This window comes from Mustela nivalis (genome assembly GCF_964662115.1).
Source record: "Mustela nivalis genome assembly, chromosome: 9".
Classification (NCBI taxonomy): domain Eukaryota; kingdom Metazoa; phylum Chordata; class Mammalia; order Carnivora; family Mustelidae; genus Mustela; species Mustela nivalis.
In genome coordinates, this window is record NC_139028.1 from 26,933,375 (window position 1) to 26,959,327 (window position 25,953).

The following is a 25,953-nucleotide window of genomic DNA, read 5'->3' on the forward strand; positions in this document are numbered from 1 at the left end:
TACAGTTGCCAAACTATGGAAAGAACCATGATGCCCTTCAACGGACGAATGGATAAGGAAGATGTGGTCCATATACACTATGGAGTATTATGCCTCCATCAGAAAGGATGAATACCCAAATTTTGTAGCAACATGGACGGGACTGGAAGAGATTATGCTGAGTGAAATAAGTCAAGCAGAGAGAGTCAATTATCATATGGTTTCACTTATTTGTGGAGCATAACAAATATGGAGGACAAGGGGTGTTAGAGAGGAGAAGGGAGTTGGGGTAAATTGGAAGGGGAGGTGAATCATGAGAGCCTATGGACTCTGAAAAACAATGTGAGGGGTTTGACGTGGCCGGGGGGGGTGGGAGGTTGGGGTACCAGGTGGTGGGTATTATAGAGGGCACGGATTGCATGGAGCACTGGGTGTGGTGTAAAAATAATGAATACTGTTTTTCTGAAAATAAATAAATTGAAAATAAATAAATAAGAAATGTCCCATGGTGGGGGGGGGGGAGAGAAGGTTCAGCCCAAATGGGCCCCAAGGTAAGATTTACAAACTATACAAACAAAAACAGACAAACAAAAAGACTGATAAAAGTATATGACAAGAGAAAAAAAATATATATATATAGGCAAAAAAAGGAAGAACCTTGTCAAATAGAACCCCAAGTATAAGATATATATATTATCAGGACTAAAACAAAAACACAGAAACACTGCCCACTGGTGTCTTCTGCCCCTATAGAGATCCAGACGTGTATAATTCTGATCTCAGGCTGATTTCATGGGTGATTGGAGTTCTTTGGTAGGTAATCAGCTCACTTTAGAGTACGGGTTGAAATGGCACCTCCTCCTACTTCCCCGCCATCTTGTCTCCCCCCAAGCCTTATATATTTGTGACATACTCTCCAATGCCACATGTTGCTAGGTAGTCAGAGGTACAAAACACTGTGTGTGTGTGTGTGTGTCTGCAAGTGAATGTGTATGTGTGTGTCTCAGTATATATATGCATGCATGTTTGTATGTGTTTTTCCAAGCAAATGTTAAAAGCAATAACTATTTCCTTTTCCTAGATTCAAAAGTACTTCCTGCTCAGTCCCCTTCCTCTCAGGAGCTGGAACCAGGAACCATCTACCTGAAAGTGGGTTCCATATCATACACTCAATATCTCATATAATATAACTAGAACATTGTGTGTAGGTGTTTGTGTGTGTGTGTGTGTGTGTGTGTGTGTGTGTGTGTGTTTAAGGAGGCAGTGTCAGGAAGAGTACAGAATGAGGTTCAATAAATTTAATAAATTTAGGGATTTAGGGATTCAGCAATTAAAAGGACATGGAACTCAAAGCTTCTTGTACTTCTGCTTTTCATGACACCTGAACAACAGTGAACCTGATCATGCCTATTCTAAGTCTGGTCTGAGCAACACCTGCTCATGTATAGAAAGTTTACATGAAAATTCAGAATGTAATCAACGTTGCTTCCAGTTCTGAAGTTCTGAAGTAGGAGGATCATTTTTGTTATTGCTTAGAAAGCCAAGCTTGCACACTGATTCAGAGACAGCTCTGTCCTAGGACATAGGTACAGACAAATCTCATGGCTTCCCTGCTTAGCTCCTAGCTGGGACAATTTCAATAGACTCATACTTCCTCTTATACCTTTTTTTATTGCCATTCACATAACTCAAAAAAGGAAAAACCATAAGGGATATTCTATGTTATGTGTGTGACCGACCTGACTTGGTTCTCTGGCTTAAAAAAAAAAAGTCCCTATACCTGCGTAGTGTTTAAACTACTAATCAGAAAGCTGTCACCTAATTGCTTTTACAAAATCTTTGCAAATCTGAACTTTAATAAATTTTGTTTTCTCACATTTATAACAATTTTAATGAACTTCCCCCCAAATAATTTGAAAAGTGGAATTTAGTTCAAAAGGTAGTTTATCCTTTCTGAAATAAAAAACTGCCATTTCTGAAAGTCTTTTTGAAATTGAAGCAGATTGCATTTGAATTCTGAGACCTCTTAAAAGAAGATTAGTGACCAGTGTTAACATATACTTTTAGGTACCTCAAATAGTGATAAAATATGAACAAAATGGATGCATCTTTGTAATGTCTATAACAGTTCCTGAATATCAATAGAGAACATTTACATATTGACACATGTGTTTCAATAGGCAAAACAATTGCATCAAAAGAGACAGTAAGTAAAAGGAAACAAACAAACAAAACCTACAACCAAAACCAACTATTTTAAGAAATGGAACTTGTTAAGTGAAAATAAAGCATGTTGATATAACGATTAAGGGATGTGGTGTCAGAGGTCATTTTTTAAACTGAGTTCAGTTAGCCAACCTATAGTACATCATTAGTTTTTGACACAGTGTTCAGTGATTCACTAGTTGCATATAATACCCAGTACTCATCAGATCACAAGCCTTCCTTAATGTCTTTCATTTAAAACCATAAGTCAGTGACTGTCTGGTGACAGATAGCAACTACACTCCATGGTAAAGATTTGATAATGTATATAAATGTCAGATCACTATGCTTTATGCATAAAACTAACAGAATATTGTATGTCAACTATACTTCAATTTAAAAAATTATTTTTTAAAAATTAATAAATAAACCATAGTCAGGATTTTAGGGATACCAAACATCTAAAACAAAAACAAGCCAACACACCAGTTATGCTAAATTTAACAATACCTAAATCTTGAGTAGAAATTAGAAAACAGGTAAAATAATAATTTTATTAAAGTTATCTTAGAAATATTTAAATTATCACCTGATTAAGGACTGATGATTTTTGAAGTAGTCATCTGTTTGTGTTTCCTAAAAATAAAAATAATCCAACATCCTATACCAGAAAATAAATTCTCACAATTGGATTTTGTTAGCCAATTAAATAACCTGACTGGTGTTCTATGCTAAGTGACATAAGTCAGTCAGAGAAAGACAAATACCATATGATTTCACACATATATGGAATTTAAAAAAACAAAACGAATGTGGGAGGCAAAAAGAAAGGCAAACCATAAAACAGATTCTTTTTTTTAATTCTAAAATTTATTTATTTTATTTTATTTTTTCAGTGTTCCAAGATTCATTGTTTATGCACTACACCCATTGCTCCATGCAATATAAAAAAGATTCTTGACAAAAGACAACAAACAGGATGCTGTAGGGGACTTGGGCAAGAGATAGGTTAAATGAGAGATGGAAATTAAGGAGGAAATTGGTTGTGATGAGCACTGGGTGTTGGATGCATGTGACAAATCATGAAATTCTATACCTGAAACTAATATGACACTGCATGTTAACTACCAGGAATTTATATAAAAACTTGAAACTAAAAATAAATAAATTAGAGCAAAACAGACTACAAACAGTGGTAGACATGATATCAGAAGGTTAAGAATTTAGACTAAATCTTTACAAAGCTGTGTGACTTTAGGTAAATCTAACTATTCTGAGTTTCACTTACCCAGCCATACAATAAAAATGTTTTTTTAAATGATCAGTTACATGTTGGTTTGACTGTACAAAGGTAAAAGAGAAAAGTCTGCCAAAATGATGACCATTCACCATGTTGTAGAGGAAAAAATGAAAATGGGAAAAAGGAAACAACATGTTTATTATGTAATGCTACTATTCAATTAGGAGAAGGAAATGAAAAGGGGGGAGATTGAAAGGGGAGATGAACCATGAGAGACTATGGACTCTGAGAAACAAACTGAGGATTTTAGGGGAGGGGTTGGGGAATGGGTAGCCTGGTTGTGGGCATTAAAGAGGGCACCTATTGCAAGGGGCACTGGGTGTTACAGGCAAACAATGAATCTTGGAATGCTACATCAAAAAGTGATGATGTATTGTATGGTGGCTAACATGACACAATAAAAAAATAAACAGAACAAAAAGGTGGAGAAGAATGGGATTGGGAGGGAGACAAACCATAGGTGACTCTTAATCTCACAAAACAAACTGAGGGTTGCTGGGGGGAGAGGGTTTGGGAGAAGGGGGGTGGGGTTATGGACATTGCGGAGGGTATGTGTTTTGGTGAGTGCTGTGAAGTGTGTAAACCTGGTGATTCACAGACCTGTACCCCTGGGGATAAAAATATATGTTTATAAAAAATAAAAAAAATTAATTAAAAAAAAGGTGGAGAAGATATTCTGCTATTGGTGAGGAAAACTAAAAGACCTATTATATAAAGAATAAAAATAAATTGTGAGACTCAAATATCCTTTAACATATTAGGAAAAAATACTAAGAAGACTGCCACTTCAAGTATTTTATTTAAGCACACAGAATCCCCCCATGTATAACAAACTACAAAGACAGACACTGTTGATCAAAACTGTCTCTTGCTGAAAGTTTTTCTCACAGCACATTTAATGTCTTTGTTTCTCAAGCTGTAAATGAAAGGGTTCATCAAGGGAACCACATTGGTATAAAAGACAGAGGAGATTTTTCCCTCATCCATAGACCCAGCAGAAGATGGTTGAAGATACATAAACGCACCTGATCCAAAGAAGAGAGAAACAGCAATTATGTGGGAACTGCACGTGCTGAAGGCTTTGGACCTGCCCTCAGTGGAGCTGATGCGCAGGATGCTGGACAGGATGAAACCATAAGAGACAAAGATGGTAATAGTGGGCACAATCACATTGATACCCTCTAAAATGAAAACCACCAGCTCATTCACGTAGGTACTGGTGCAGGAGAGCTGGAGCAGAGGGAAGATATCACACAAATAATGGTTGATGGTGTTTGCATCACAGAAGGTCAGTCTCAGCATGCATCCTGTGTGAGCCATGGCATCCAAAAATGACACCAAGTATGAACCAAGTATAAGGATGGAACACACTTTGGGAGACATGGCAACATTATATAAGAGTGGGTTACAGATGGCCACATAGCGATCATAGGCCATTGATGTCAGCACATAAGCTTCAGAAACAGCAAAAAAACAGAAAAAGTAAAGCTGGGTCATGCATCCCCTGTAGGAGATAACATTCTTCTTTGATGTAAAGTTAATCAGCATTTTGGGTGTAAACACAGAAGAATAACAGAGATCTATGAAGGACAAATTGAAGAGGAAAAAGTACATGGGGGTGTGCAGGTGTGCATTCAGCTTGATTAGGGTCAACAAACCCAAATTTCCCAACACAGTGACCATGTAAGTGACTAGAAACAGGCAGAACAGAGGGAGCTGGAGATCTGGTAGGTCTGTTAGCCCCACAAGAATGAATTTGGTCACAAAAGAAGCATTTCCAGAAGCCATTCTTCTCAAAGGGATCTGTGAACACAGGAGAAAACTGTTACAAAGAAAATAATTCAGTATTTCCCACTATATATCCTCTCACAGGAGTTGGGTTTGTACTGGAAATGTCTGAGACTAGCCCAACCTGGACCCACAGAATCTGCTTTGTCATCATCATGAATCTAGTGACATGGACATTCCTTTATTATAGTCTTGATATACTGTATAAGCAAAGACATTCAAAACCTGGCCAACAGTATGAAGGCCAGTGCTTCCATATGCCAACAAGACTGCTGTGAAAACCAAAGGTTAAGGGAGAAGATTGGACCAGGAGAGAATCACCTTCTCTCATTTCACTTCCTTGACTATGTGACCCCTCACCAAAGCAGTAAAATGGAGGCGGCAACCCCACCAACCCGGTGCTGACCTCTAATGGGGTTTGGATGTTGTGCAGTGGGAATGAAGAATTTTGTTTCTTATTTTGAACTAAAGATTCAGAGCCTCGAAGAGTTTAAATTCCTGCCCCACATCATAAAGTAACCGTCAATGAAATTGACCAGTAAATTGCATTCTTGAAACCTAATAATGTCTCCAAACCTTCCCTGCACCACCACTCTCCCCTAAGCAGGTCCTTCTACCAATTTAATCTGAGTCTGAGGACTGCAAAAACTGGAAAGCAATCTTGAAATACTACATCAAAAATTAATGATGTACTGTATGGTGACTAACATAACATAACCTAAATAAATGAACAAACAAACAAACAAATAGAAATTGGCATATCTTAGATCCCTGAGCTTTCATCACAAAAGGAAGGCATGAATATAACTGGAATTCAGAAACTCACCTCCTTAGGCAAAAACACCTTGGTCCTTCCTTACCAGTATTACCCCTGTGGTCCTTAAAGGGCAGATTTAGTCTCTGTGGCTTTTCTTCCTTTGAGTCTATGAGGACAGAGTCCACGCTTATCTTAGAAATCCTTCTGAACCACAGACAACAATTTCTGATTATGAGTCCTCTTAAGTGGCAGGTAAAAATAAATGGCCTTTATTGTCATCATTTTTGCCATGTGGTAAATCAGAGAAGACTTAAGGTGAGGGTAATGATATAATGTCCTCAGTTATAAACAGGACAGAAGTTTGTCAGCCTCTTCCACAGGGAATGGTTTCTGGGGTAATAGGGCATTGAGGGGATGTATTTACACAAAGGACCAAAATGTCTCTCTAATTCTTTAGGGACTCAAACTTTTATTCAAGATTTCCCTCCACTGTAGGGAATAACATCTCCAAAGAGGAGCCAAAAATAAATTCCCATTTCCAGGTAGGTAATATGGTGGAAGAGGAAGCTCTAGAAGCTTCCTACCCTTCATGAATGCAGTGATTCAGAAATGTTTCAGGTACGTATTCCCTTTATAAGAAATCCAGGTAATATCTAAGGTAGTCCTCTTCCCTGTAAAAGAATGTATCTATCACATTGGAACTTTTAGGGAAATCCTCTTATTGTAACATTTTCCCTTGCACAGCACCTCCAAATTGGGATAAAACCCTCCAGTTCCTGGTTTCTCTATGAGGAGGGAAAGAATTGCACCATATATCCAATGCCCCAACTTTTATTAGGTGTGTCCAGAAGACTGGCTTCTAGATAGTCAGTGTCAGAGAGCAAACACTGCATGTACAGGACCCAACATGTTTTATTGGCATATGGAGAAAGAGAAAAAAGTGGTGGTATAGACTGGAAGTCACCAGAGCTCATTCCCCTGGCTCAGTATAGAACAAGTAATTTAAAAGCCCTTCCTTACAGCCTCTCTGCTGAGGGAAATCTGTGCACTATGTGTGCAATAATATAACTTATCTGTGAGCTATCTGATGAATTTCTTCAGTCTTGCTTGTTTTAGAACACAGACAGAACCAGGCACAATTTGGATGCATGGGGGCATGGCGGGGAGGGAGAAGAGGTGCAACTAAGAACAAACAAAGGGGTTTAGACTACACAAAATTGAGAGGCCTCCAAAGTCTCTAACCAGGTTTATTGGTGGTACCTTCTCCAATCTAAGGCCAATCCATGAATATTGTGATAGATGGTGTTTTGTCTAATGTGCAGACACCAGCATAGAGAATCAATGAAAATGAAGGCAAGTTGAAATACTTCCCAAAAAGGAATAAGAGAAATCTCCATAAACTGGTTCTAATATGTGATTTATCTGTCAGAGAATTCAAAATAACTGGTCATAAAGATGTTCACTGTAATCAGAGAACAATACAAAAACCAAGAGAAAATTTCAACATAAAGCCAGAAAACTTAAAAGTATTAAACAGAAATCATAGTGCTCAAGTATACAATATCTGACTAAAAAAAACACAAAAACCCAGCACAGGGGTTCGAGATCAAATGATATCAACAAAAGAAAGGATCATTGAATTTGATTAAAGGTCACTGAAAACTATTCAGTCAGCAGGGCAAAATGAAAAAAAAAAAATCAATGAAAAATAGTGGAGAAAGCCTGAGGGACTTATTGGATGCTACCACGTGGATCAATATATGAATTTCAGAAAAAAAATATGCATTTCAGAAACCCTAGTAGGAGAGTGAGAAAGAACCAGAAAGCATAATTGGGGGTGGGGGGTGGGGTGGAGGCTGAAAAAATTTCCAAATCATAGAAACTTCCCAATACTGTGACCTGTTTATAGAGGTAAAACCCAGAAGAATTGCATAATGCATATATCTAAGATATATATGTATCAAGGATCAACTTCTTATCCACTCCCCAGTTTACTTAACTGAGTTAAACTGACATCTACCTTTAGACTCAGGTATATACTAATGTTCATGTTTATCTAGGCAGAAGATATGTAAGATGCTCTAAATCTATATTCGGGGACTCAACACAAATTTACTGACTGCTGAATCTCCTGAAAACTTGAATTATGATTGTGATATCTGGTTCTGAATCAATCATTATACTTTATAATACCTCTGGTGATTGAAGCAGTCTTGTCTCTATGCCTAAATATATCGTTTTTCAATATTACCAAATTATTATCATCATACAGTTGTCAAAAAATAATGCCTAAAGAAGTTCTTTAAGACAAGACTTTATTAGCATGCCTGGGTGGCACAGAGGGTTAAGCCTCTGCCTTCAGCTCAGGTCGTGGTCTCAGAGTCCTGGGATCAAGCTCTGCATCAGGCTTTCTGCTCAGCAGAAATTCTGATTCCCACCCCCCCAACTGCCTCTCTGCCTACTTGTGATCTCTCTCGCACTCTGTCAGATAAATAAATAAAATCTTAAAGACTTTATCAAAATAAATTCAAAAAGCAGCAACGCAAAAGAAGCCCTTAACTTACAAAGGAACATGGATAAGAATAGCGGTGGATCCCTCAAGAGAAACTTAGGAAGCCAGAAGGGAGTGGCATGATATATTCTCCATACTGAGTGGTAAAAATTGCAGGAAAGAAGAGTCTGTACAGGAAGGTTATCATTCAGAATAGAAGGAGAGTAAAGAATTTCCCAGACAAACAAAACTTAAAGGGGTTCATGACCACTAAACCAGGACTGCAAGAAATATTATAAGGGACTCTGACTAGGAATGAAAGGCCAAAAGTGACAAAGACTAGAAAGGAACTGAGAAAATCTCCAGAAATGATGACAAACAAGTAATAAAATAGCACTAAATTCATATCTATCAATAACTCTGAAGGTAAATGGACTAAATGCTCTAATCAAAGCACGTAATAAAGTGTCATAAATAATTTAAAAATTGAGACCCATCTATATGCTGCCTCATTGTAGAGACTCATTTTAGACCTAAGACACCTTAAGATTGAAAGTGAGGGAATGGAGAAATATTTGCCATGCAAAGGGAGATCAAAAGAAAGCCAGAGGGGGTGCCTGAGTGGCTCAGTGGCTTGAGACCTCTGCCTTCTGCCCAGATTGTGGTCCCAGGGTCCTGGGATCAAGGCTCTCTGCTCCGTGGGGAGCCTGCTTCCCCCCATCTCTCTGCCTGCCTCTCTGCATACTTGTGATCTCTGTCTGCCGGATAAATAAATAAATAAATAAACGAATAAATAAATAAATGAAATCTTAAAAAAAAAAGAAAGCCAGATAACAATACTTTTATCAGACAAACTAGATTTAAACCAAAAGATTGTAACATGAGAGGAAGGGCACAATACTATAATCAAGGGGTCTATCAAACAATGATCTTACAATTATAAATATTTATACCCCAACATTGGAGCACTCAAATATATCAATCAATTGATAACAAACATAAGGAAACTCAATCATAAAAATAAATAATAAAAGGGAACTGTAACACCCCACTTACATCAATGGATAGATCATCTAAGCGAAAAATCAATAAGAAAACAATAGATTTGAAAATCACTCTGGACCAGATGGACTTAACTGATATATTCAGAATATTTCACCTAACACAGAATACACATTCTTTACAAGTGCACATGGGACTTTCTCCAGAGTAGATCACACACTAGGTCACAAATCAGGCACCCACAAGTACAAATAGGCTGAGATCACACCTTGCATATTTTCTGACCACAATTATATGAAGCATGAAATCAACCCCCCAAAAAATTTTTTTGGAAAGTCCACAAATACACGGAGGTAAAAAAATATGCTACAAAACAATGAATGGGTCAACCTAAAAATAAAAAATGAATCAAATAATATATGGAAACAAATGAAAATGAAAATGTGACAATCCAAAACCTTTAGGATACAGCAAAAGTGGTCATAAGAAGGAAGTATATAGCAATACAGGTCTACATCAAGAAGCAAGAAAAATCTTAAATAAACAACCAAACCTTATACTTAAAGAAGCTAGAAAGAGAAGAACAAGTAAAGACAAAAGCTAGCAGAAGAAGAGATATAATAAAGATTAGATAGAAATAAATGATATAGAAACTACAAATATCAAAAAAATGATGTATTATACACTTGCTAATTGAATTTAAATAATTCAATAATAATTCAAATAATAATTAAATAATAAATAAATAAATGGGGGCGGGGGAGAAGCTACAAGACAGTAGAACAGATCAATGAAACCAAGAGCTAGTTTTTTGGAAAAAATTAACAAAATTGTAAAACCCCAGACCAGATTTGTATAAAAGAAAAGAAAAAGGAACCAAGTAAGTAAAATCCTAAAAGAAAAAGAAAAAATAACAACACCACAGAAATATAAACTATTATAAGAGAACATTATGAAAAACTATATGCCAATAACTTGGACAACCTAGAAGAAAAGCATATATTCCTAGAAAGGTATAAACTATCAAAACTGAGACAGGAAAAATAGAAAACTTGAATACACTGACAGTAAGCAAAGAAATTCAGCCAATAATCAAAACTTTCCCCAAAAGCAAAAGTCCAGAGGATTCTGCCAAACATTTAAAGAAGAGTTAATACCTATACTTCTCAACCTATTCCAAAATATGGACATGGAAGGAAAATTTATAAATTCATTCTATGAGGCAAGCATTACCCTGATAGGAAAAAGAGACAAAGTCTCCACTAAAAAAGAGAACTATAGACTGATATCCTTGATGAACACGGATGCAAAAATACTCAACAAAAACTATCAAATTGAATCTAGCAGTACATGAAAAGAATCACCACCACAATCAAGTGGGATGTATTCCTGGGCTGCAGGGGTAGTTTAATATTTGAAAAATCAATGAATATGACACAGCACAGCACATTAAAAAAAGAAAGGATTAAAACCATATGATCATATCAATAGATGCAGAAAATGTATTTGACATTCATCCATGATCAAAAGCCTCAAGGAAGCAGGCTTAGAGGAAACACCCCAATATCAGAAAGGCCATATATGAAAAATCCACAATTAATATCATCCTCAAAGGGAGCCTCAGCAATGAGACAACAAAAAGAAATAAAAGGCATCCAAATCTACATGGAAGAAGTCAAACTTTCACTATTTGCAGATGACATAGGACTCCACGTAGAAAATCCAAAGATTTGGAGGGAGAGACAAGATGGCGGGGAAGTAGGAGGAGGCGCCGTTTCAACCTGTACCCTAAAGTGAGCTGATTACCTACCAAAGAACTCCGATCACCCATGAAATCAGCCTGAGATCAGAATTATACACGTCTGGATCTCTACAGGTGCAGAAGACACCAGTGGGCAGGTAAAGCAGAGTGGGAACGTCGGACTGATATCAGAAGATAAACAAAAGGGGGAGGTAGCCACCAGAGGCGACCGACTGGAAAGTAATACCCCAATACAAGAGTGATCTGCATCTGGGGACCAGCATTAACTTGGAGTCTGGTTGAAAGCACTCAAAAAGAGCAAAGGATCACGTGGGGAAATTGTGGGAATCGGGGTGGCTAGGGACAGGGGTCTAAGGCCCTGGTCCCAGGACAGCCTCCCCTGCCTGGCACTGAGCCAGAGAATGCGGCTGAGAAACCAGGTCTTGGTCCCTGAGCCACCAGCACACCCGAGAATGCGTGAGGCCGGGCTCCTGTGAGGGGCTGGGAGCCTCGCCAGACCTGAGACCATTGAGCCATGGTAACAGACCCTGAGACACGCATGCCCCTCACCCTACCCTGAGAGAGATGCGCGAAAGGCCAGCCCAGCACTCTTAGACCTGCGCCTTGCTATCAGAGCCCAAGATGTGTGTGCCCCATACTCTCCCCTGAGAGAGGTGCACAAAGGCCCAGCCTGGTGCTCTTGGACCCGCGTCCTGCTATCAGAGCCTGAGACGTGTGCGCCCCACACCCTCCCCTGAGAGAGGTGTGCATAAGCCTTGTGCTCTTAGACCCAGTAAGACCAGGCACTCCTAGTCCAGGACAGAGGGAAAATCTCAGTGTGCGATCGCTGCTTGGAACCTCTCTGGCAGTCTGGAGCTGCCCAGACAGCTGCCGCTACCATGGTTTTGGGTACAAGCAAGAGATTCTGCGTCCCCAGGGACAGCGAATCAGAACCTGCTCTGCCAGCAGCCAAGAGGGAATTTATATGGGCTCTGCAGCACCCACAGGGAAGCAGACTGAGGCTTCTCTCTGAGAGGGAGGTTGGGGTGCAGTTTGCTTTCCTCTAAACCTTCAAAAACCAACAAAAGCGGTCAAGGCGAGAGAAAACAAGTGAACAAACATAAAAACCTCCAGAGAACAAAAGCCTGAAAAAACCTGTTTCCTGAGAACCCACACCCTTGAGGGGGGTGGGAGGACTTAACTCAGGGAACATCACTGACTGAAAACCCACGTGGCAGACCCCTCCCCCAGAAAACCAACCAGGAAAGAAAAAAAAAAAAAGACTACAAGAGAACAACCACCACTACTTCATAGATACAACTTTTATTTTTAACTCGTTCCCCCATTCTGGTTCATTTTTTAAATATATAGATAATTTTTTAACCTATTTACCATCACAGTGAGATGTCCAGTACATCAAATTCCATAATAACCTTCTAACGTAAACTTTTTGATACATACACCTGTGTTTTTCTTTTGCATTTCTATTTTTTAATTTTTTTTTAAATTTTACTTTAGTTTAGTCTAGTTTATTCCTTTTTTATTTTTTTTATTTATTTTTTTCAACTTTTTATTTTTTATAAACATATATTTTTATCCCCAGGGGTACAGGTCTGTGAATCACCAGGTTTACACACTTCACAGCACTCACCAAAGCACATACCCTCCCCAATGTCCATAATCCCACCCCCTTCTCCCAAACCCCCTCCCCCCAGCAACCCTCAGTTTGTTTTGTGAGATTAAGAGTCACTTATGGTTTGTCTCCCTCCCAATCCCATCTTGTTTCATTTATTCTTCTCCTACCCACTTAAGCCTCCATGTTGCATCACCACTTCCTCATATCAGGGAGATCATATGATAGTTGTCTTTCTCTGCTTGACTTATTTCGCTAAGCATGATACGCTCTAGTTCCATCCATGTTGTCGCAAATGGCAAGATTTCATTTCTTTTGATGGCTGCATAGTATTCCATTGTGTATATATACCACATCTTTTTGATCCATTCATCTGAGGATGGACATCTAGGTTCTTTCCATAGTTTGGCTATTGTGGACATTGCTGCTATAAACATTCGGGTGCACGTGCCCCTTTGGATCACTACATTTGTATCTTTAGGGTAAATACCCAATAGTGCAATTGCTGGGTCATAGGGCAGTTCTATTTTCAACATTCTGAGGAACCTCCATGCTGTTTTCCAAAGTGGCTGCACCAGCTTGCATTCCCACCAACAGTGTAGGAGGGCTCCCCTTTCTCCACATCCTCGCCAGCATCTGTCATTTCCTGACTTGTTGATTTTAGCCATTCTGACTGGTGTGAGGTGATATCTCATTGTGGTTTTGATTTGTATTTCCCTGATGCTGAGTGATATGGAGCACTTTTTCATGTGTCTGTTGGCCATCTGGATGTCTTCTTTGCAGAAATGTCTGTTCATGTCCTCTGCCCATTTCTTGATTGGATTATTTGTTCTTTGGGTGTTGAGTTTGCTAAGTTCTTTATAGATTCTGGACACTAGTCCTTTATCTGATATGTCGTTTGCAAATATCTTCTCCCATTCTGTCAGTTGTCTTTTGATTTTGTTAACTGTTTCCTTTGCTGTGCAAAAGCTTTTGATCTTGATGAAATCCCAATAGCTCATTTTTGCCCTTGCTTCCCTTGCCTTTTGCGTTGTTCCTAGGAAGATGTTGCTGCGGCAGAGGTTGAAGAGGTTGCTGCCTGTGTTCTCCTCAAGGATTTTGATGGATTCCTTTCGCACATTGAGGTCCTTCATCCATTTTGAGTCTATTTTTGTGTGTGGTGTAAGGAAATGGTCCAATTTCATTTTTCTACATGTGGCTGTCCAATTTTTCCCGCACCATTTATTGAAGAGGCTGTCTTTTTTCCATTGGACATTCTTTCCTGCTTTGTCGAAGATGAGTTGACCATAGATTTGAGGGTCTATTTCTGGGCTCTCTATTCTGTTCCATTGATCTATGTGTCTGTTTTTGTGCCAGTACCATGCTGTCTTGATGATGACAGCTTTGTAAAAGAGCTTGAAGTCCGGAATTGTGATGCCACCAACGTTGGCTTTCTTTTTCAATATCCCTTTAGCTATTCGAGGTCTTTTCTGGTTCCATATAAATTTTAGCATTATTTGTTCCATTTCTTTGAAAAAGATGGATGGTACTTTGATAGGAATTGCATTAAATGTGTAGATTGCTTTAGGTAGCATAGACATTTTCACAATATTTATTCTTCCAATCCAGGAGCATGGAACATTTTTCCATTTCTTTGTGTCTTCCTCAATTTCTTTCATGAGTACTTTATAGTTTTCTGAGTATAGATTCTGTGTCTCTTTGGTTAGGTTTATTCCTAGGTATCTTATGGTTTTGGATGCAATTGTAAATGGGATTGACTCCTTAATATCTCTTTCTTCTGTCTTGCTGTTGGTGTAGAGAAATGCAACTGATTTCTGTGCATTGATTTTATATCCTGACACTTTACTGAATTCCTGTATAAGTTCTAGCAGTTTTGGAGTGGAGTCTTTTGGGTTTTCCACATATAGTATCATATCATCTGCGAAGAGTGATAATTTGACTTCTTCTTTGCCGATTTGGATGCCTTTAATTTCCTTTTGTTGTCTGATTGCTGAGGCTAGGACCTCTAGTACTATGTTGAATAGCAGTGGTGATAATGGACATCCCTGCCGTGTTCCTGACCTTAGCGGAAAAGCTTTCAATTTTCTCCATTGAGAATGATATTTGCGGTGGGTTTTTCATAGATGGCTTTGATGATATTGAGGTATGTGCCCTCTATCCCTACACTTTGAAGAGTTTTGATCAGGAAGGGATGCTGTACTTTGTCAAATGCTTTTTTAGCATCTATTGAAAGTATCATATGGTTCTTGTTCTTTCTTTTATTGATGTGTTGTATCACATTGACTGATTTGCGGATGTTGAACCAACCTTGCAGCCCTGGAATAAATCCCACTTGGTCGTGGTGAATAATCTTTTTAATGTACTGTTGAATCCTATTGGCTAGATTTTGTTGAGTATTTTCGCATCTGTGTTCATCAAGGATATCGGTCTATAGCTCTCTTTTTTGGTGGGATCCTTGTCTGGTTTTGGGATCAAGGTGATGCTGGCCTCATAAAATGAGTTTGGAAGTTTTCCTTCCATTTCTATTTTTTGGAACAGTTTCAGGAGAATAGGAATTAGTTCTTCTTTAAATGTTTGGTAGAATTCCCCCGGGAAGCCATCTGGCCCTGGGCTTTTGTTTGTTTGGAGATTTTTAATGACTGTTTCAATCTCCTTACTGGTTATGGGTCTGTTCAGGCTTTCTATTTCTTCCTGGTTCAGTTGTGGTAGTTTATATGTTTCTAGGAATGCATCCATTTCTTCCAGATTGTCAAATTTATTGCCGTAGAGTTGCTCATAACATGTTCTGATAATTGTTTGTATTTCTTTGGTGTTAGTTGTGATCTCTCCTCTTTCATTCATGATTTTATTTATTTGGGTCCTTTCTCTTTTCTTTTTGATAAGTCGGGCCAGGGGTTTATCAATTTTATTAATTCTTTCAAAGAACCAGCTCCTACTTTCGTTGATTTGTTCTATTGTTCTTTTGGTTTCTATTTCATTGATTTCTGCTCTGATCTTTATGATTTCTCTTCTCCTGCTGGGCTTAGGGTTTCTTTCTTGTTCTTTCTCCAGCTCCTTTAGGTGTAGGGTTAGGTTGTGTACCTGAGACCTTTCTTGTTTCTTGAGAAAGGCTTGTACCGCTATATATTTTCCTCTCAGGACTGCCTTTATTGTGTCCCACAGATTTTGAACCGTTGTATTTTCATTATCATTTGTTTCCATGATTTTTTTCAATTCTTCTTTAATTTCCTGGTTGACCCATTCATTCTTTAGAAGGATACTGTTTAGTCTCCATGTATTTGGGTTCTTTCCAAACTTCCTTTTGTGGTTGAGTTCTAGCTTTAGAGCATTGTGGTCTGAAAATATGCAGGGAATGATCCCAATCTTTTGATACCGGTTGAGTCCTGATTTAGGACCGAGGATGTGATCTATTCTGGAGAATGTTCCATGTGCACTAGAGAAGAATGTGTATTCTGTTGCTTTGGGATGAAATGTTCTGAATATATCTGTGATGTCCATCTGGTCCAGTGTGTCGTTTAAGGCCTTTATTTCCTTGCTGATCTTTTGCTTGGATGACCTGTCCATTTCAGTGAGGGGAGTGTTAAAGTCCCCTACTATTATTGTATTGTTGTTGATGTGTTTCTTTGATTTTGTTATTAATTGGTTTATATAGTTGGCTACTCCCACGTTGGGGGCATAGATATTTAAAATTGTTAAATCTTCTTGTTGGACAGACCCTTTGAGTATGATATAGTGTCCTTCCTCATCTCTTATTATAGTCTTTGGCTTAAAATCTAATTGATCTGATATAAGGATTGCCACTCCTGCTTTCTTCTGATGTCCATTAGCATGGTAAATTCTTTTCCACCCCCTCACTTTAAATCTGGAGGTGTCTTCGGGCTTAAAATGAGTTTCTTGGAGGCAACATATAGATGGGTTTTGTTTTTTTATCCATTCTGATACCCTGTGTCTTTTGACAGGGGCATTTAGCCCATTCACATTCAGGGTAACTATTGAGAGATATGAATTTAGTGCCATTGTATTGCCTGTAAGGTGACTGTTACTGTATATGGTCTCTGTTCCTTTCTGATCTACCACTTGTAGGCTCTCTCTTTGCTTAGAGGACCCCTTTCAATATTTCCTGTAGAGCTGGTTTGGTATTTGCAAATTCTTTCAGTTGTTGTTTGTCCTGGAAGCTTTTAATCTCTCCTTCTATTTTCAATGATAGCCTAGCTGGATATAGTATTCTGGGCTGCATGTTTTTCTCGTTTAGTGCTCTAAAAATATCATGCCAGCTCTTTCTGGCCTGCCAGGTCTCTGTGGATAAGTCAGCTGCCAATCTAATATTTTTACCATTGTATGTTACAGACTTCTTTTCCCGGGCTGCTTTCAGGATTTTCTCTTTGTCACTGAGACTTGTAAATTTTACTATTAGGTGACGGGGTGTGGGCCTATTCTTATTGATTTTGAGGGGCGTTCTCTGAACCTCCTGAATTTTGATGCTCGTTCCCTTTGCCATATTGGGGAAATTCTCCCCAATAATTCTCTCCAGTATACCTTCTGCTCCCCTCTCTCTTTCTTCTTCTTCTGGAATCCCAATTATTCTAATGTTGTTTCGTCTTATGGTGTCACTTAATTCTCGAATTCTCCCCTCGTGGTCCAGTAGCTGTTTGTCCCTTTTTTGCTCAGCTTCTTTATTCTCTGTCATTTGGTCTTCTATATCACTAATTCTTTCTTCTGCCTCATTTATCCTAGCAGTTAGAGCCTCCATTTTTGATTGTACCTCATTAATAGCTTTTTTGATTTCAACTTGGTTAGATTTTAGTTCTTTTATTTCTCCAGAAAAGGCTTTTATATCTCTCGAGAGGGTTTTTCTAATATCTTCCATGCCTTTTTCGAGCCCAGCTAGAACCTTGAGAATTGTCATTCTGAACTCTAGATCTGACATATTACCGATGTCTGTATTGATTAGGTCCCTAGCCTTCGGTACAGCCTCTTGTTCTTTTTTTTGCGTTGAATTTTTACGTCTTGTCATTTTGGCCAGATAAGAGTAAATGAAGGGGCAAGTAAAATACTAAAAGAGTGGCAACAACCCCAGGAAAATATGCTTTAACTAAATTAGAAGAAATCCAAAATCGTGAGTGGGAAGAAAGGGGATAAAAAGCGGTTCAAAAAGAAAGAAAGAAAAAAAAAAGAAAAGAAAAAAAAATTTTTTTTTAAAAAAGAAAACACCTGAGAAAAATGTAAAAAAGAAAAAATATATATATTAGATAAACTAGTAAAAAATCGTTAAAAAAGAAAAAGGTAACAGTTAAAAAAAAAATTTTACCCGAAGGCGAGAAGAAAAAGAAAAAAAAAAAATGAAAAAGAAATAATTAAATTAACTGCAAGACTAAAAAAAAATCACAGGAAAAAAGCCATGAGTTCCGTGCTTGGCTTTCTCCTCCTCTGGAATTCTGCTGCTCTCCTTGGTATTGAAACCGCACTCCTTGGTAGGTGAACTTGGTCTCGGCTGGATTTCTTGTTGATCTTCTGGGGGAGGGGCCTGTTGTAGTGATTCTCAAGTGTCTTTGCCCCAGGCGGAATTACACCGCCCTTACCCGGGGCTGGGGTGAGTAATCCGCTCGGGTTTGCTTTCAGGAGCTTTTGTTCCCTGAGCGCTTTCCGTAGAGTTCCGGAGGACGGGAACACAAATGGCGGCCTCCCGGTCTCCGGCCCGGAGGAGCCGAGAGCCCAGGGCCCCACTCCTCAGTGCGCCCTCAGAGAACAGCGCTCAGTTACTCCCGTCTGCCTGACCTCCGGCCGCGCTCCGAGCTCACCGAGCCTGCGACTGGTTCAAGGTAACCCCGAGCTGTGAGCTTACTGTCGGCTCTGTCTCTGTAGCCGGCTTTCCCGTTCCAATACCCGCAAGCTCTGCGACACTCAGACACCCCTGATCCTTCTGTGACCCTGCGGGACCTGAGGCCATGCTGACCCCGCGTGGGCTTCACCCCGGTTTAGCCTCTGGAGCGATGTCCCTAAGCGGAACAGACTTTTTTTTTTTTTTTAAATATTTATTTATTTGACAGAGAGAAATCACAAGTGGACAGAGAGGCAGCCAGAGAGAGAGAGAGAGGGAAGCAGGCTCCCTGCTGAGCAGAGAGCCCGACGCGGGACTCGATCCCAGGACCCTGAGATCATGACCTGAGCCGAAGGCAGCGGCTTAACCCACTGAGCCACCCAGGCGCCCCCAGCGGAACAGACTTTTAAAAGTCCTGATTTTGTGCGCGGTTGCTCCGCCGCTTGCAGGGAGCCGGCCCCTCCCCCCGGGGTCTATCTTCCCGTCGCTTTGGATTCACTTCTCCGCCGGTCCTACCTTTCAGAAAGTGGTTGTTTTTCTGTTTCCAGAATTGCTGTTCTTCTTCTCTTCGATCTGCTGATGGATTTTTAGGTGTTTGCAATCTTTAGATAAGCTATCTAGCTGATCTCCGGCTAGCTGAAGCAGTCTCAGCTTGCTACTTCTCCGCCATCTTGACTCCTCCTCCTTTTTTATTTTTATTTTCTAATATCCATATAGAGTTAAACTTCAAGGTAATCCCTTTTCCCCAATAAAAGCTACCCCTATAGATAAACCAATTTTTAATCCCTCTTTATCTTAGAAAGTTGAGTCCTTTAACAATGATATCAAGATAAATCCAGGAAGAATCAAAATAACCTTCCTCACCCACACTGAGAATTTATAACCACTCTCCCATCTTTTTCTTCCACCAGTGTTTCTGTGGTTTTGTGTTTGTCCTGAAGGTATATAAATCTTATACTTGGGGTTCTTTTTTACAAGATTCTTCCCTTTTTTGCATATATATATATTTTTTTTCTCTTGTTATATACTTTTATCAGTCTTTTTGTTTGTCTGTTTCTGTTTGTATACTTCATAAATTTTACCATGGAGCCCATTTGGGCTGAGCCTTCTCTTTTATCTTCCCTTTCTTTCTTGTCTCTCTCTCTCTCTTTTAAATTTTCTTTTCTCTTTTCTCTCATTTGGATGGAGAATCCTGATTGCTCAGAAGCATTCCAGGGTGCACCTTGATTGCACCCCAATCCATACATCCAGCTACATCTGTTCAGTCATCTCTCACCAAAATGACTAGGAGGAGGAATGCCCAACAGAAGAAAAATACAGAGGATGGGCCTTCTGCAACAGAGCTAATGGCTACTGACATAGACAATATGTAGGAAAGGGAATTTAGGCTAACAATTATCTAGGTGATAGCTAGGTTGGAGAAAGCCATGGGTGACCAAACGGAATTGATTAGGGCAGAACTGAAAGCCACCAGGGATGATGTTCAAAATGCTCTCAATGAGTGCCAATCTAATCCAAATTCTCTAAAAGCTAGGGTAACTGAGACAGAAGATAGGATTAGTGATCTGGAGGACAAAAAGATAGAGAGAAAGGATCAGGAGGAAGCCTGGACCAAACAGCTTAGAAGCCACAAAAACAGAATCAGGGACATAAATGATGCCATGATACATTCCAACGTCAGAAATTTTGGAATCCTTGAAGGGGAAGAGAAAGAAAGACGTCTATAAGACATAGTGGAACTAGTTGTCCATGAAAATTTTCCCAATCTCGTGAATGGAACCAGCATTCATGTACTAGAGGCAGAACGGCTCCCCCCCCCCCAAGATTATAGATTCTCAAAAATCCTCAAGACACCTAATAGTAAGAATGAAGAATTATAATTGTAGGCAGACCCTCTTGAAAGCAGTCAGGACAAAGAAGCTCCTTTTGTACAGAGGAAAGCCCATCAGAATAACATCAGACCTGTCCACAGAGACCTGGCAAGCCTGAGACAGCTGGCAGGATATATTCAGGGCACTAAATTAGAAGAACATGCAGCCAAGAATACTTTATCCAGCAAGACTGAGATTCAAAATGGATGGAGAGATAAAGAGTTTCCAAGACCAGCAAGGCTTAAAGGACTATGTATGCAACCCCATTCCATGGGTTGCCTCTTTGTTTTTTTGACTGTTTCCTTTGCTGTGCAGAAGCTTTTGATTTTGATGAAGTCCCAAAAGTTTATTTTCGCTTTTGTTTCCTTTGCCTTTGGAGACATATCTTGAAAGAAGTTGCTGTGGCTGATATCGAAGAGATTACTGCCTATGTTCTCCTCTAGGATTCTGATGGATTCCTGTCTCACATTGAGGTCTTTTATCCATTTTGAGTTTATCTTTGTGTACAGTGTAAGAGAATGGTCGAGTTTCATTCTTCTACATATAGCTGTCCAGTTTACCCAGCACTATTTATTGAAGAGACTGTTTTTTTTCTACTGTATATTTTTTCCTGTTTTGTTGAAGATTAATTGACCATAGAGTTGAGGGTCCATATCTGGGCTCTCTAATCTGTTCCACTGGTCTATGTGTCTGTTTTGATGCCAGTACCATGCTGTCTTGGTGATCACAGCTTTGTAATAAAGCTTGAAATCAGGTAACGTGATGCCCCCAGCTTTATTTTTGTTTTTCAACATTTCCTTAGCGATTCGAGGACTCTTTTGATTCCATACAAATTTTAGGATTATTTGCAAATGACAGTACAGACAAAAGGTTGATATCCAGGATCTATAATGAACCCCTCAAACTCAACACACATGAAACAGACAAACATATCAAAGAATGGGCAGAAGATATGAAAAGACACTTCTCCAATCAAGACATACAAATGGCTATCAGACACATGAAAAAATGTTCATCATCATTAGCCATCAGGGAGATTCAAATTAAAACTACATTGAGATATCACCTTACACCAGTTAGAATGGCCAAAATTAGCAAGACAGGAAACAACATGTGTTGGAGAGGATGTGGAGAAAGGGGAACCCTCTTACACTGTTGGTGGGAATGCAAGTTGGTGCAGCCTTTTTGGAAAACAGTGTGGAGATTGCTCAAGAAATTAAAAATAGAGCTTCCCTATGACCCTGCAATTGCACTCTTGGGTATTTACCCCAAGGATACAGATGTCGTGAAAAGAAGGGCCATCTGTACCCCAATGTTTATAGCAACAAAGGCCACAGTCACCAAACTATGGAAAGAACCAAGATGCTCTTCAATGGACGAATGGATAAGGAAGATGTGGTCCATATACACTATGGAGTATTATGCCTCCTTCAGAAAAGATGAATACCCAACTTTTGTAGCAACATGGACGGGACTGGAAGAGATTATGCTGAGTGAAATAAGTCAAGCAGAGAGAGTCAATTATCATATGGTTTCACTTATTTGTGGAGCATAACAAATATCATGGAGGACAAGGGGTATTAGAGAGGAGAAGGGAGTTGGGGTAAATTGGAAGGGGAGGTGAATCATGAGAGACTGTGGACTCTGAAAACAATCTGAGGGGTTTGAAGTGGCGGGGGGGGGGGGGTGGGAGGTTGGGGTACCAGGTGGTAGGTATTATAGAGGGCACAGATTGCATGGAACACTGGGTGTGGTGAAAAAATAATGAATACTGTTTTTCTGAAAATAAATAATTTGAAAAAATTTAAAAAAAAAAGACTATGCAACCACCAAGTTGACACTGCAGGAAATATTAAGGGGGATTCTATTAAAGAGAAAAAATTCTAAGAGTAGCTTTGAACAGAAATATAGAGACAATCTACAGAAAGAAAGACTTCAAAGGTAACACGATGTCAATAAAAACGTATCTATCAATAACTACTCTCAATGTGAATGGCCTAAATGCACCCGTAAAATGACACAGGGCTGTAGATTGTATAAAATGACAGGACCCATTCATATGTTGTCTACAAGAGACCCATTTTGAACCTAAAGATACACCCAGACTGAAAGTGAAGCCATGGAGAAGCATCTTTCATGCCAAAGGGCCTCAAAAGAAGGCCGGGGTAGCAATTCTCATATCAGATAAATTAGATTTTAAACTAAAGCCTGTAGTCCGAGATACAGAAGGACACTACATTGTTCTTAAAGGGATTATCCACCAAGATGATCTAACTGTTGAAAATATCTATGAACATTCCACCCTAAAACAACAGAATACTCATTCTTCTCCAGTGCACATGGAACCTTCTCCAGAATGACCACATACTGGGTCACAAATCAGGACTCAACCGGTACCAAAAGTCTGACATTATTTCCTGCATATTCTTAGATCACAGGGCTTTGCGATCACAATCGCAAGGAAAAGGTTGGTAGGAACTCAAACACCTGGAACCTAAAGATTACCTTGCTTAAGAGTGCTTGGATCAACCAGGAGATCAAAGAAGAACTGAAACAATTCATGGAAACCAATAAGAATGAAGACACTTCAGCCCAAAGCCTATGGGATACAGCCAAGGCGGTCCTAAGGGGGAAATACATAGCCATCCAAGCCTCCCTCAGAAAAATTGAAAAATCCAGAACACAGCAGCTGTCTCTACACCTTAAAGAACTGGAGAATCAACAACAAATCAAACCAACTCCACACATAAGAAGGGAAATCATCAAGATTAGAGCAGAGATCAATGAGGTAGAAACCAGAGATACAGTAGAATGTATCAATGAAACTATAAGTTGGTTTTTTGAAAGAATCAGTAAGATCGATAAACCATTGGCCACACTAATCCAAAAGAAAAGAGAGAAAGCGCAATTTCATAAAATTTTGAATGAAAAGGGAGAGATCACAACGAACACCAAGGAAGTAGAAACAATCATCAGAAGTTATTATCAACAGTTATATGCCAATAAGCTAAGCAACCTAGATGAAATGGATGCATTCCTGGAAAGCTATAAACTCTCAACCTGCATAGACTGATATTTAGTAACAAAATTGAAGCAGTGATCAGAAACCTCCCAAAATACAAGAGCCCAGCACCTGACGGATTCCCTGCGGAATTCTATCAAACTTTCAAAGAAGAGATAACACCTACTCCCCTGAAGCTGTTTCAAAAAGTTGAAGTGGAAGGAAAACTTCCAGACTCTTTCTCTGAAGCCAGCATTACCCTGATCCCCAAACCAGGCAATGACCCTACCAAAAAGGAGAATTTCAGAGCACTATCACTGATGAATATGGATGCTAAGATTCTCAAAATATCCTAGCAAACAGGATCCAACAGCACATTAAAAAGATTATCCAGCATGACCAGGTGGGATTCATCCCTGGGCTACAAGGATGATTCAACATATGCAAATCAATCAAGGTGATAAAACAAATCAATAAGAGAAGAGAGAAGAACCATATGGTCCTCTCAATTGATGCAGAAAAAGCATTTGACAAAATCCAGCATCCGTTCCTGATTAAAATGCTGAACTTCATTCCTGAACTTCATCAAATCTATCTATGAAAGACCCGCAGCAAATATCATCCTCAATGGGAAAGGGCTTGCAGCCTTCCCATTGAGATCAGGAACACAACAAGGATGCCCACTCTCACCACTCTTTTTCAACATAGTATTAGAAATTCTAGCAACAGCCATCAGACAACAAAGAGAAATAAAAGGTATCCAAATTGGCAGTGAAGAAGTCAACCTCTCTCTCTTCACAGATGACATGATTCTTTATATGGAAATCCCAAAAGACTCCACCCCCAAGCTACTAGAACTCATACAGCAATTCAGTAACATGGCAGGATACAAAGTCAATGTACAGATATCAGTGGCTTTCTTATACACTAACAATAAAAACACAGAAAGGGCAATTAGAGAATTGATTCCATTTACTATAGCACCAAGAACCATAAGATACCTGGGAATAAACCTAACCAAAGAGGTAAAGGATCTGTACTCAAGGAACTACAGAACATTCATGAAAGAAACTGAAGAAGACACAAAAAGATGGAAGACCATTCCATGCTCTTGGGTCAGAAGAATAAAAATTGTTAAAATGTCTATACTGCCTAGAGCAATCTATACTTTTTTAAAATTTTTTTAAATTTTTTATTTTTTATAAACATATATTTTTATCCCCAGGGGTACAGGTCTGTGAATCACCAGGTTTACACACTTCACAGCACTCACCAAAGCACATACCCTCCCCAATGTCCATAATCCCACCCCCTTCTCCCAACCTCCCTCCCCTCAGCAACCCTCAGTTTGTTTTGTGAGATTAAGAGTCACTTATGGTTTGTCTCCCTCCCAATTCCATCTTGTTTCATTGATTCTTCTTCTACCCACTTAAGCCCCCATTAATGCCATTCCGATCAAAATTCCACTGGTATTTTTCAAAGAGCTGGAGCAAATAGTGCTAAAATTTGTATGGAATCAGAAGAGGCCCTGAATCCCTAAGGAAATTTTGAAAAAGAAAAATAAAACTGGGGACATCATGTTACCTGATTTCAAGCTTTACTACAAAGCTGTGATCACCAAGACAACATGGTACTGGCACAAAAACAGACACATAGATCAGTGGAACAGAGTAGAGAGCCCAGATATGGACCCTCAACTCATGATCAAATAATCTTCGACAAAACAGGAAAAAATATACAGTAGAAAAAAAACAGTCTCTTCAATAAATGGTGCTGGGGAAATTGGACAGCTATATGTAGAAGAATGAAACTCGACCATTCTCTTACACCGTACACAAAGATAAACTCAAAATGGATAAAAGACCTCAATGTGAGACAGGAATCCATCAGAATCCTAGAGGAGAACATAGGCAGTAACCTCTTCGCTATCAACCACATCTTTCAAGATATGTCTCCCAAAAGCAAAGGATAACAAAAGCGAAAATGAACTTTTGGGACTTCATCAAATTCAAAGACTTCTGTACAACAAAGGAAACAGTCAACAAAACAAGAGGCAATCCACGGCATGGGAAAAGATATTTGCAAACGACAGGAGAGACAAAAGGTTGATATCCAGGAACTATAAAGAACTCCTCAAACTCAACACACACAAAGCAGATAATCATATATAAAAATGGACAGATACTTCTCTAATGAAGACATACAAATGGCTATAAGACACATGAAAAAATGTTCATCATCACTAGCCATCAGGGAGATTCAAATTAAAACTACATTGAGATACCACCTTACACCATTTAGAATGGCCAAAATTAGCAAGACAGGAAACAACATGTGTTGGAGAGGATGTGGAGAAAGGGGAATCCT

At 39.2% G+C, this 25,953-nt stretch overlaps 2 protein-coding genes across 5 annotated transcripts in view; one reads left to right on the forward strand and one right to left on the reverse strand.

Moving 5' to 3' along the window:
* The window catches only part of LOC309841031 (olfactory receptor 8G5-like), a gene marked incomplete at both ends in the record, with an annotated part of 188,307 nt that overhangs the window by 135,059 nt on the left and 27,295 nt on the right, over window positions 1-25,953 (forward strand). The window lies entirely within an intron of this gene.
* The window catches only part of LOC309841033 (olfactory receptor 8B8-like), a gene marked incomplete at both ends in the record, with an annotated part of 127,746 nt that continues 106,132 nt past the window's right edge, over window positions 4,340-25,953 (reverse strand). Inside the window, 2 exon segments of the mRNA XM_082683841.1 lie at window positions 4,340-5,172; window position 5,175. Coding sequence (XP_082539967.1) covers window positions 4,340-5,172; window position 5,175 — 834 coding nt within the window.